General features: G+C 45.5%; 1 protein-coding gene across 1 annotated transcript; it reads left to right on the forward strand.

Annotated features, from left to right (window-relative positions):
- Positions 1 to 1,070: 1,070 nt before the first annotated feature.
- LOC130031237 (transmembrane protein 184C-like) lies at positions 1,071 to 2,288 on the forward strand. Its single transcript, XM_056122500.1, has one exon. The coding sequence runs from the start codon at positions 1,071 to 1,073 to the stop codon at positions 2,286 to 2,288; it is 1,218 nt and encodes a 405-aa protein (XP_055978475.1).
- Positions 2,289 to 13,289: the final 11,001 nt, after the last annotated feature.

The following is a 13,289-nucleotide window of genomic DNA, read 5'->3' on the forward strand; positions in this document are numbered from 1 at the left end:
ACAAGTATATTGATGCTTTTCCAACATCTGTCTTTTCCTAATTTCTACTTTAAGCTAGGTTGTTCAGAGGATAAATTTTTGAAATCTTTTCAATCTTGTTACATTTTATCAGCATTCATTATGAGCTTTGGAGAACAAAATCAGTGTTTTTTTTTTGTCCCATCTGAAAGTGCTCTGGGTGTACTGCAATCCATATGATCAGGCCTCATTCCTGGTGGAGGTCAGAGCAGCCATACTGTGTATCGGGGATCTAAGCCAGGTCAGCTATCTACAAGGCAAGAACACTTTTGCTGTTCTATCAATCCAGCCCTTGAAATCAGTATTTATATTGGATTGTTGCTGGGTTTTATGTTCCAAACTAGGCTTCTGCAGCGATCACACATTCAGGACATACCACGATCATTAAGAATGCCAGGATGATCAGCATTAGGGGAAGGATTAACTCCCTCCACTTATTTAATTGCTTAATGTGCTTAATGAGACAGGAACACTGTATGTAGTAGATGATTCCACAAAAACCTGAGGCCGGGAAAGCAGATCTGCCCGGGAATGAGGCAACCAGGGCGCTCTGCTCTGATGAACTGGACTCGGGGTTTGCGGCTCCAGGCAGATTTCCTTAGAGCCCTGCAGAAGCAGCTCCAGAGTCTACAAACAGTCCGGGGAGTTCCCAGGGAGTGAAGGACCCTCTTGGGCCTCACCCCTGTACATCATCAGCAAGATTGAACCAGGAGAGCCAGGGTGGAAGGTTGGCCCCGAGAGAAGGGGCCGGGACCATCTCAATGTAGGCCACTGCTCTCCTTTAGAGGCCAGACAGAGTGCAGGGGTTCAGGGGCAAGGGGTCGCGCCAGGGGTCCCAGGACTTTGTAAGGGGCCAGATGCAGGCAAGCAGCGAGGATGCTGGCCGCAGCGCCCCCGGCGGCCGTCAGTGGTACAGCGGGGGCGGCGCCCAGCGGTACCCCTGATGTCACACTGCTGCTTTGTTACATGGAATGCGCATCCACCTATAACCTTGGACCTCAGCGCAGGGGCCTCAGAGACTTTCTGCGCTCTTTGCCTTGAACCTTTGAGAAATGCTCGACACGTGCGTGCCTAAACTTAAGAACTGGAGGCGTTGGATCCGACCCTTAGTGCTGACCCTCTATCTGCTGGCCGTGGTCGTGACCATTCCCCTGGGTGTGTGGCACCTGCAGAAACTGGAAGTCAGTATCCACACCAAGGCGTGGTTTATCGCCGGGATCTTCGTGCTGTTCACCATCCCCGTGACCTTCTGGGAGATTTTGCAGCACTTGGTGCACTACACGAGGCCCGAGCTTCAGAAACCCATCATGAGGATCCTCTGGATGGTGCCCGTGTACAGCATAGACAGCTGGGTGGCTCTTAAGTATCCGTCCATCGCCATCTACGTGGACACCATGCGGGAGTGTTACGAAGCGTATGTCCTCTACAACTTTATGAACTTCCTATTCAACTACTTGAAGAGCCAGTACCCCAACCTGGAAGCTATGATGCAAGGCAAAGAGAAGACGCAGCCCCCCATACCCTTCTGCTGCTGCCCACCCTGCCCCGTGGGAGAGGTGTTGCTGTACCGGTGCAAGCTGGGAGTGCTGCAGTACATCGTCATCAGACTGATCACCACCTACGCCGCCGTGATCTGTGAGATATTCAAGGTGTACAGTGAAGGAACCTTCAGCTTGCACAGAGCCTGGATGTATTTGGTCATCATCAACAACGTGTCCCAGTTCTTTGCCATGTATAGCCTCCTGATATTTCATAAAGCCCTGAAAGAGGAGCTGAGGCCCATCCAGGCAATAGGAAAGTTCCTTTGTGTGAAGCTTGTCGTTTTTGTCACATTCTGGCAAGCAGTGTTGATTGCTTTGCTGGTGAAATTTGGTGTAATTTCCCAGAACTCCACCTGGGAGTGGCAGACAGAAGAGACAGTGGCCACGGGGCTGCAGGACTTTATCATCTGCATAGAAATGTTCATTGCTGCCATAGTCCACCACTACACCTTCTCTTATGCCCCTTATATGGGAGACGAAGAACGAGGAACATGTTGCTCTTTGTTCCTAGAAATATGGGATATCTCTGACATCAAAAGTGACATTTCTAAGCAGGCGAAGAACATTAGCAAAACGTTAAGGGGGAAACCAAAAAGTAAAACTGTTCCAATGGACGAAGATGAGCAATTCAACCTGTTGTCTTCATCACTAGACACTTCAGTCACTTCTTCCACATCACTGCCACACATTGGTAGTCACCAAGAGCTTGAAGAAGTCCTGGTAGAATAGAATGTGCCTAGTACAGTTACATATACGTAAGTCATGTAAAATGACACAGAAGAACACATGGAAGAAGCTGAGACTTCAGAATCCATAAGCCATAATCCATAATCCAGTGCTGTACTCCTCAATACTTTTTATTTCTCTGTGTTCCTCTTTCTTCCCTTCTTCATTTCCTCCTACTGTATTCCCCTCTCCCTTTCTCCTTTTTATTTTATTCTTTTTCCTCCCTCCCATCCTAGAGCAATGCAGAGGACCATCGCTTGGACAGCCAATCTATGGAGAAGACATCAGACATAAGGACGGTCGGTCCAGGTACAAGTTCCAGTTCTGCACAGACTCATTAGGCTCACCTTGACCTGCCTCCAGTGAGGCTCCCACACTCCCACAGGCAGACAGGGAGTGTCCCAGTGTCTGCCCACAGGAACTGAGGGGGGGTGTTTTCTTTCATTCTTTTCCTCCTTCCTTCCTTCCCTCCCTCCCTGCCTCCCTCCCTCCCTCCCCTACTTCCCTCCTTCCCTCCCTCCTTCCCTCCCTCCCTCCCTCCCTCCCTCCCTCCTTCCCTCCTTCCCTCCCTTCCTCCCTCCCTCCCCTCCTCCTATCCTTCCATTGTTCCTCCCTTCTTCCCTCCTTCCCTCCCTCCCTCCTTCCCTCCTTCCCTCCCTTCCTCCCTCCCTTGGTCCCCTCCTCCTATCCTTCCTTTGTTCCTTCCTTCTTCCCTCCCTCCCTCCCTCCCTCCCCTCCTTCCCTCCTTCCCTCCCTTCCTCCCTCCCTGCCTCCCTACGTCCCCTCCTACTATCCTTCCTTTGTTCCTTCCTTCCCTCCCTCCTTCCCTCCCTCCTTCCCTCCATCCTTCCCTCCCTCCTTCCCTCCATCCTTGGCTCCCTCCTTCCCTCCCGTCCTCCCTCCCTCCTTCCCTCCCTTCCTCTCTCCCTCCCTCCTTTCCTCCCTCCTTCCCTCCTTCCCTCCCTCCCTCCCTCCCTTCCTTCCTTCCTTCCTTCCTCCCTCCCTCCCTCCCTGCCTCTTCCCTTCCCTCCCTTCCTTCCTTCCTTCCTTCCTTCCTTCCTTCCTTCCCTCCCTCCAATTCCTCCTTCCCTTTTCCTTCCTTCCTTCTCCTTCATACCATCTTTCTTTTCTATTTCTTTCTCTTTTGTTTTCTTCCTTTATTTTTTCTTATTCCTCTCTCCCTTTCTCTCCTTCCCTCTTTTCCTACGTCCTTCATCTTTCTCTTTTACTTCCTTCCTCTCTTTTTCCTTTCTCCCTTTCCTTTTTGCTCTCTCTACACCTTCCTACCTCTGTTCTTAACTCTTTCCTTCTTTCTCTTCCATTTCTTTCTTTCCTTACTTCCTTCATTCCTTCCTTCCATCCTCGTTTCTTTTTCTTCCTTTTATTTTTCTTCCTTTCTTTCTTCACTCATTTATTCCCTCCTCCCTCACTTCCTCCCCATTTCTTTTTCTTTCTTTTGTTTCTTTTATTCTATTTTATTTCTTCCTTTATTTCTCTACCTTCCTTTTTCTTCCATTCTTCATTCCCTCCTACCATACTCCCCTCTCCATTTACCCCCTTTTTTTAATACGTTCGTTCTTTTTTCTTCCTTCCATCCGATTTCTTTCTTTCCCTCCCTTCCTTCAGTCCTGGAATCCTCCAGTTTTCTTCTTCTTTCCTTCCTTCTGGATTTCCTTCCTTCCTTCCTTCCTTCTTCTCCTCTTCCTTCCATTCTTTCCTTTCTTACTTTTGATACTTGCTTCTTTTGGTTTTTCTTTCCCTTATTTCTAACTTTCTTTCTTTGATTTCTTTCTTCATTCTTGCTTATTCCCTTCTCCTTCAATTCAGTCTTCTTTTAGCCTTTCCTCCCACCATTCTTTTCCTTCTTCTTTTTCACCAATTCTATCCTTTATTTATCTTCTTTTCTCAGGGCTTACTCCACAGTCCCCGCTTAGGGAACACTCCTATTGGTGATTAGGGGACCACATAAATTGCCAGGGATCCAATCTGGGTTGGCTGTGTAGAAAACAAATGCCCTACTGTAATAATAGTACAGGCCCTCCCGTTGATCATCAATTTGCTCGAGCGGGTCCAGTAACGTCTCCATTGGAGACTTTGTTGTTACTGTGTCTGGCATATTGAATACTCTCGGTAGCTTGCCGGGCTCTCCGAGAGGGGCGGAGGAATCGAACTCGGGTCGGCCATGTTGGCTGCATGCAAGGCAAACGCCCTACCCACTGTGCTATCGCTCCAGCGTAATAATAGTAATAATAGTACAGCAGGTGGGAAATTTTCCCTGAACAAGACCGCCCTGGCTTAGATCTGCAGTATCCTGTATGGTGCCCCGAGAACTGCCAAGAGTAATTAGAGTGCCAGGAGTAACCCATGAGCATTGCCAGTGTGACCCAAAGAGCTAAAGAATGGCAAATGCCATACCTGCTGCACTCTCATTAGCAAGAAAGCGGTGGTGGGTTTGGGAGAATTGTATGAAATATTTGCACCTAAAACTCAGAAGATTGAAAGTTAGTTTCTTGTACAGAAAAATAAATGGTTCCAGGTCCTTCCCTAGATGTCCAGGCCTCACCTTTACTTGTGAATGATAGCCATGTCCTGTCCCTGACACTTTCTGGACCCGTGGAGGACTTCCCTGTCCTGTCCCAAGCTGTCTACTTGCCCCCCCCCACGAACAATGCCTGGGTCCTGTCCCTGCGTTGCTCTCTATCTCATCTAAGCTTTCCTCTGTCTCCAGCACAGCTGCCCAGGCAGATTAGATCCTATGTTCTGTACCATCAAATGGGCTTCACAGCTCTATCCCAGCAGTTCCTGTCATGCAGTCCTTGCTTTCCTACTCTCTGGCCATGTTCATGTGTGTGTGGGTGAGAGTCCTGTGCTCAGTGCCTTGTCACTACAGGGCATCTTGAGCCCTGCCTGGGTCTGAGCCCCATGTCTAGGAAAGACCTGATCCATGGAGAGAGGAGAGAGTCCAGAGAATGTGTGCTCAGAGACAGAGGGAGGGGGGCTTCCTTTTATCTACTGCCGAGTCCCACCCCAAGCCATCCTATTCTACGTTCTGATTGCCTGGTCCATAGGCAGAGATTGAAAGTGACCTAGCACTCTACACCTCAGCTTCTGCTGAAGAATTCCCCTAAATTATTAATTTATCCCCTAAAGCATTAACTCCTAATGTCAGGAGTGATTACCCTAAATTTATTTTAGGGATTGGGCCAAAGGTCCATCTTCTGAAATGACTTCTTGTTGACATGTGGGTGCTGGTCTTTCTTTGGACCCTTAGGATACAACTCCTGTTCCCTAACTGGAGCTCTGGTGAAGCTGTGGTTAGTTTCTATGATGGTGGTCGAATGATCATTGGGGTTTCAAGACTCTAGTGTGACAGACATGGTTAGACATGTGGCAACTAAATCCCATTTCACTAAAACCAAAGAACATTAGAGCAAATATTCTCATATGAAGAAATAGAAAGGATAAAGTACTCCCTTGCCCCTATAGAAAGACATAGAACCATTTCCAAGAGAAGAAAACAATTATTAACCTTGAAAATATATATCTATTTTGTAGATGCTGTGCTTCAAACTTCTTGTCCCTGTGGTTTGCAGTGTTGGATTCTAGAGCAACTATTTCTGGGACCTAGGACTTGGTGGGTAGTCCTGTAACCAGTGCTTGTTATTATCATGGACGGGGTCTCTGCAGAAGTTTCTCCTATTTGGACATTCACTTTTCCAGTGCCCGTCCTGATGGCAGAAGTGGCATATCCCTTTTGAGTTTCTGTTGAAGTCCTCAAATGCAAAACCACTCTTGGGCTCTATTTCTTCCTGTGCCCTCTTGTTCTCTGTTGCAATAGATTGCCAAAGCCCCTTTCAATAGTTCTCCAAGGACAACCTCCAGACCCACACCTATCTTCTGAAACTTTCTCCGTATATCTGGGGCAGCCTGCATAAACATTTTTTTCCATAAGATTAGTTCACCTTGCATAGGATCAGGATTTAGGTAGTGTATTTTCTAATTGCTTCCCTGACACTCTAAAGATATTGTGGGTGTTTTCTCTGGTTCCTGCTCAATAATGATCAACAAAGCATAATTAAGGGGTCAGTCTCTGCTTCTTGTTATTTTCCCTACTCTGTAACTCACAGTGTCTAGGCACCAAGCAGCAGTTGGCTGGTTGTAATTCCATCCTGAGTCTACAGGAGAGACTGCCACTGCGCTGTGGAATATATTTTATTTATCAAAGGATTCTGAATTCTCCAGAAATGATTATATGACTCAGATAAGTACATAATCAAGTTATGTACTTTTGTACAGTACTCTTTTGTTTCTTTTTAAGTTTTGATTTAAGATGAGTATTATAACTTTCCATGCCATTTCACACATTTGCAGAAAGCCCTGGAACTTCATTATGTACTTCTCAGGGTCATTCGAGAATCTCCCTAGATCTGGCTTTACCTGGCCTATAACTTTCAAGGAGAAAGGCACATGGATCCTGGATATTTCCTGCATCCCTGGGGAGCCTCCTGAAGTGGGCACAAAGCCATAAATCCTAAGTCTCCTGCTTTCCCGATAGTCAACAGGTCCATTTGTGGGTATGGATAAGGGAGAAACAACTCTGGGGCTATGAGCACTGCAGGAAGAGGGCTCTTAGGGGTTGTCCATTGTTCTAGTCTCATGGTATTTGGCAAGAAAAGAGGGTACCAATTTACAATTCCAACAAAGTCCAGGTTTTTCTCATAAAGCATAAAGCAGGTGAACATAAGGTGAACAATGTGCTTACCCATATTTTTACAAAACTAATAGAGTTCCCAGACAGCACTATGGTTTATACTTCCTTGTGCTGGCCATACTTGACCTCCCAAATTGTGTTGTGGCCAGACTTGGTACAGAAGTGGCTGAGTCCTTCTTTATGGAGAAACTTCAAATCAAACTTTCCCCAGTTGTTCATTGGACAGCCCGATGGTGTGTCATCTGGAACCATTTGGTGGTTTCTCCATCTGAAAACATACAAGTAGAAGAAATATTTCGGTGGCTGCTGTGTCACCATTCAGTGAATTACACAAGCCTGAGGATATAGCCTTCCTGAGTTCCTCAAGTCAGTTTAGGAGACATTTTCTTGTACCACCTTAAGTCTCTTTGCTCATTTTTCAGTGCTCTCTGGTTTCATATTGGCTAGGCCTGGAACTCACAGCTTGCATTAGAAGCTTTTTCCTTATATCAAAGGTTAGCTGTCTGATAACTGTACAGGAGCAAATTATCCAAATGACAATACCTTCCTTCCCTCACCAGACTCAGCATCCTTAATGTCTGATGGTGAGCACCCATGAATGAGGCGTGTCTGTGCCTACTGGCAGCATAGACTGCCCTGGACGTTCAGAGAAAGTTTCAAATAGTAGGCTTGGTTTCAAGGGTTAGCCTTGGAGAACTACTGAAAGTGAGAAAGAAAGTCGATTGAAATAGGGAACAGAGGACACAGGAATCGAGCCCGAACTGCTGTTGCATTTGAGAACTTCAAAACTAGCTCCAAAGGGAGATGTTATTACTGCCATCAGGAAGGGCATTGGAAAAGTAAATGTGCAAATAGAGAAAACTTCTGCAGAAACCCATTTCCATGATAATAGTCACTGATTAGAAGACTACCCACTAAAACCCAGGTCACAGAAATAATTATTTTAGATTCCAACACAAACTACAAGGACAAGAACTATGAAGCACAAAATCTAGAAGATGCAAAATATCTCCTCAAGGCTAATAGTTAAATGTGTTTTTCACTTGTAAATGGTTCTATATGTTTCTATGGGTGTTAAGGGATGTTTTTATATTTTCTGTTTCTTCATATGGGAATATTCTCTCCAAAGTTCCCTGGTCTTAGTGAAATAGATTTTAGTTGTCACAGGTCTGAGCGTGTCTGTCTCTCAAGTCTTGGAGCCCCACTAATTATCTGACCAGCCATCAGGGACACTGACTCCTACCCCACTGTTCCAGTTAGGGAACAAGTGTGGCACCTAGGAGTCCCAAGAAAAATGAGCGTCCACATGCCAACAGGAAGGAGTTTTAGAAGATAGTCCTTTGCCACAATCCCTAAAAGAATTTAAGGTAACCACTACTCGGGGCGGGGGGAGGGAGACACAGCAGGAGCTGAGGTGTAGAGTCCCAGGAACAGGGAGCCAATCTCAGCCCATGGAACAGGGAGTCAATCTGAACACAGAATTGGAATGCTGACGGTAGGATTTGGCAGCAGATTAAAGGAAGTCCCGAGTTGGGGTGCTCTCTCTATCTGTCTGTCTCTATCTCTCTTTCTCTGTCTTTCTCTGTCTGTATCTCTGTCTCTGTCTCTGTCTCTTTCTCTGTCTCTGACTCTCTCTCTCTCTGACTCTCTGTCTCTCTCTCTGAGAACATGCATTCTGGATACTGTCCTCCCAATAGATTAGGTAGTATGGTGTACCCTGACACGAGGCACAGTATCACTCGTGCCCAGATTCTGGCAGTTAGAGGCAAGGCTCTGATGCTCAGGATAGCTCAGGTACAGACAGGGCTCAGACATCCAGATAGTTACAAGGTACTGAGCACAGGACTCTCACCAGCAGACACATGGCCCTGGCTAGAGAGTAGCAAAACCAGGACTAAAAGACAAACTGCTGGGGCACAGCTGACAGATCCAGTGATGGTGCGAAACCTAGGCATCTTGTCCCCATGGGTGGCGGTGGCCCCATGTGAGGATAGAGAACAGCTCCTGCTGCTCAACTATCAATTGGTTCCTTTGCCAAATGCAGCATCTCTTAGACCCATCTCAGTTTTGAGGGGATACCTCAGTGCTCAGTGGTTACTCCTGGATCTGCCCTCATTACTTACTTCTGGCGATGATCAGGGAACCTTACTGGATGCTGAGGATTCAACCCGGGTTGGCTGTGGGAAAGTAAATGCCCTACCTCCTATACTATCGCTCAGTCCTTTCCTCCACCCACTTCTTGATAAGGTCTTTGGATATTTTTCTTTGATCTTTTTAAGTAGTTTAAATATCCTGGAGATCAACCCTTTATGATGTGTTGAATGCAAGTTTTTTCACATTTCGTTGGCTGTCTTTTAGTTTCAGCCTTTCATTTTTCCATGCAGAAACATTTTAATATAGTCCCATTTGTTTATTTTTCATTCTGTTTCCTTTGCCAATCATATTATTGAAGACATCTTTGAGGTTGAAATCTCAGACTATTCTGCCTATATCTTCCTAAATGTATTTTAGTTTCCAGTCAGATCTCAAGATTTTTTATTCACTTTGATTTGACTTTTGGATGTGGATCCAGCTTTAATGTTTTACCTGTGGTTATCCGATTTTCTCAGCAACATTTCTTGAAGAGGCTATCTTGACTCCTTTTCATGTTCTCACCTCCTTTTATCAAAGTTATGTCTATAAATATTTTTTTACCTTGAGTATTCAATTCTTAACATTGATCATAAAACCAAACGTTATTCCAGTACCTTGCAGTACCTTTATTCCAGTAACTTGAATAAAGCCTAATTTTAGGCCAGTACCTTGCAGTTTTGATCCGTATAGTTTTATAAATGTAGTTTCAAATTATAGGTAATGAGATACCTACAAATCTCTTCTTTTTCAGTATGGATTTGACTTTTTGTGGTTTCTTGTGATTCCGTACAAACTATATTGCTGACTTTTCTAGGTCTTTGCAGAATGTCATCTGAATTTGGATGGGCATTATGTTGAATATATGAGCTAAGGTAGATTAATAATTTTAATAAATTTAGTCTTTCTGTCTGTAATTGTGCATGGAATTGTTTTTTATTTTCTAAGGTCTTCTATGTCTTTATTAAGTGGTTGAAAGTTTTCATGATGTAGATCTACATCTTTTGTTAGGTTTAATCAGAGATTCTTGATATTTTGGAAACTGATATATTTATTTTGGACACTAATATAAATGGGATAGACTCCTTGGTGGCTTACTCCTCTCATTCACTGATTTGTATATAAGAATGACTCCAATGTTTGTGCATTGGGTTTTTTACAGCGAGTTTTACTGTATTGATTTATTAATTTTAGTAGCATTTGGTTGACTCTTTAGGGTCTTCGAAATATACTATCATGTCATGGTCAAATAGTAATGATTGGACTTCTTTCACAATTTGGGTCCCTTGATTCATTTTTCTTGCCTTGTTGCTGTAGCCAGGACTTTTAATACAATATTGAATAAAAGTGGAGGATGAAAGGATAGTGGACATCCTTGTACCTTATCTGAGAAGAAATATTTTGCATATTTTATTATTATATATTATATATATTATATATTATATAAAGGCCAGGATCCAAAGATTATCACAACAAGCTCCCGGGAGAGCACAAGGCAGAGTCTCCTACCCTGTGTCTGACTATCCTCGCCAGGGCCCAACAGCTGAAGACTTCCAGGCCCCAACCAAGGCCTTACTGGAGCCACTCTCCACACACTTGGATAAGCCTCAGACATAACCGAACTGGCAGAGGAACCCAGGTGTGTGGGACCCGGGACTGAGATCTCTAAGCCTGCACGGTTTGGGACTGGACCTGTCAGTAGCTAAACAGTTACACCCTCCAACTGCCGTGTAACCCCAACAAAGGCCAGGATCCAAAGATTATCACAACAAGCTCCCGGGAGAGCACAAGGCAGAGTCTCCTACCCTGTGTCTGACTATCCTCGCCAGGGCCCAACAGCTGAAGACTTCCAGGCCCCAACCAAGGCCTTACTGGAGCCACTCTCCACACACTTGGATAAGCCTCAGACATAACCGAACTGGCAGAGGAACCCAGGTGTGTGGGACCCGGGACTGAGATCTCTAAGCCTGCACGGTTTGGGACTGGACCTGTCAGTAGCTAAACAGTTACACCCTCCAACTGCCGTGTAACCCCAACAAAGGCCAGGATCCAAAGATTATCACAACAAGCTCCCGGGAGAGCACAAGGCAGAGTCTCCTACCCTGTGTCTGACTATCCTCGCCAGGGCCCAACAGCTGAAGACTTCCAGGCCCCAACCAAGGCCTTACTGGAGCCACTCTCCACACACTTGGATAAGCCTCAGACATAACCGAACTGGCAGAGGAACCCAGGTGTGTGGGACCCGGGACTGAGATCTCTAAGCCTGCACGGTTTGGGACTGGACCTGTCAGTAGCTAAACAGTTACACCCTCCAACTGCCGTGTAACCCCAACAAAGGCCAGGATCCAAAGATTATCACAACAAGCTCCCGGGAGCGCGCGGCCGCATTCGCGGCCGCGCAACTATTTATTTAATAATTTTCCGGATACCTTAAATATCCTTAAATATCCAACCCACACGGCAGAGCCTGGCAAGCTATCCGTGATCTATGCCAAATAGACCAAATTGATATGCCAAATCCAGTAATAAATGGATCTCATTCCCCTAGCCCTGATTATGCAGAGTCGAGAAGGATATGGAAGGAGAAGCTGATAAAACACCAAGGCAGACATGGGCTGCCAAAACGCAGAAAAACAAAAATGATTGTCTGTACTTTTAATGCTCGTACGCTGGCATCTGCTGCATCCATTGAAGACCTTATGGTACAAGCACGAAAGATCAAGTACGACATCATTGGTCTGACCGAAACGAGAAGACATCAATCCCATCATGCTGTTTTCGACACTGGAGAAGAACTGTTCCTTGGAACATGTGATAAAAGAGGCGTCGGTGGTGTCGGTATCCTTGTCAACACAAACTTAGTCACAAGCATTGATTCATTTGAATGCCTAACAACCCGAATCGGACGATTACACTTGAATAAATGTGGCTCACTACCAGCAGTTTCTATCTTTGTTGTCTACGCACCAACATCCAGTTATGGTGAAAAAGAAACTGAGAAATTCTACATGGAGCTGGAGAAATTCTATAAAGAAGATCACACCTTCTACAAGATCATTGTTGGTGATTTTAATGTCAAGATAGGACCAAGAAGATCAGTCGATGAACTCCACATCGGAACCCATGGCCTGGAATGGAACGAACAAGGTGACAGACTGTCTGAGTTCATCATGTCAACCAAAACCTTCCATGGTAACTCACAATTCCAAAAGGCTGAATCTAAACGTTGGACATGGGAGTCTCCCGATGGACGGTTCCACAATGAAATAGACCACATCATATTCAATCGGCGGTTTTGCCTAACCGATGTTGCTGTTGTCCCAAAATTCCAAACGGGATCAGACCACCGTCTTCTTCGTGCAAAATTCTACCTCACAGAACGAGGAGAAAAGAATGCAAGGTTTAAGAAGAAGACTCCCAGAACAACCACCAACTGGGAACTCTTTGGCTCTGTTGCAGCAACATGGGAAGATGCCGTCATTGACAACATTGATGAGGAATACGATCGAATGATTCAGCACCTCCATGATTGTGCAAGGAATGCCAAGAGAGAGATAACCACAAAAAACCGTCTTTCTTCGAACACTCTTGAACTTATTCGCCAACGTGGCGTGGCACGTGCCTCAGGCAACCACAAGCAAACGTCCGAACTGGCAAAACAGTGCAGAAAAGCCATCAAGGATGACCTCAAAAACAGGAGAGCAGCAGTACTGGTAGATGCAGCAGAAGCTGGGAAAAACATTCGTAATGCCCGCCTGTCCTTCACCAACTACAAAACCAAGATGACTGCCCTCCGACATCATGATGGATCTATCACATCTTCCAGAAGGGCAATGGAGAAGATTATTCATGACTTCTACTCAGATCTCTTTAATAGCCACATCCACTTGCCCACATACCACATACCACATGATGGATATGTCGTTCCCAATGTTCTCCCTTCCGAAATCCAACATGCCATCTCGTCGGTAAAGAAACAAAAAGCACCTGGCCCAGACAAGATCAGACCTGAACACCTGAAGAACTTACCATCAGTACTCATCAATACATTAGCTCGACTCTTCACACGCTACCTGTCTGAATGCAAGGTTCCATCCCAATGGAAAACCAGCAAGACTGTACTACTATACAAGAAAGGAGACATCCACGACATTGGCAACTAT

This window comes from Sorex fumeus, unplaced genomic scaffold (assembly GCF_029834395.1).
Source record: "Sorex fumeus unplaced genomic scaffold, SorFum_2.1 ptg000046l, whole genome shotgun sequence".
In the NCBI taxonomy this organism is placed as follows: domain Eukaryota; kingdom Metazoa; phylum Chordata; class Mammalia; order Eulipotyphla; family Soricidae; genus Sorex; species Sorex fumeus.

Bases quoted from the DNA above. Each gene is read 5' to 3' on its own strand.
- LOC130031237 (XM_056122500.1), top strand. From the start codon at position 1,071: ATGCTCGACACGTGCGTGCCTAAACTTAAGAACTGGAGGCGTTGGATC.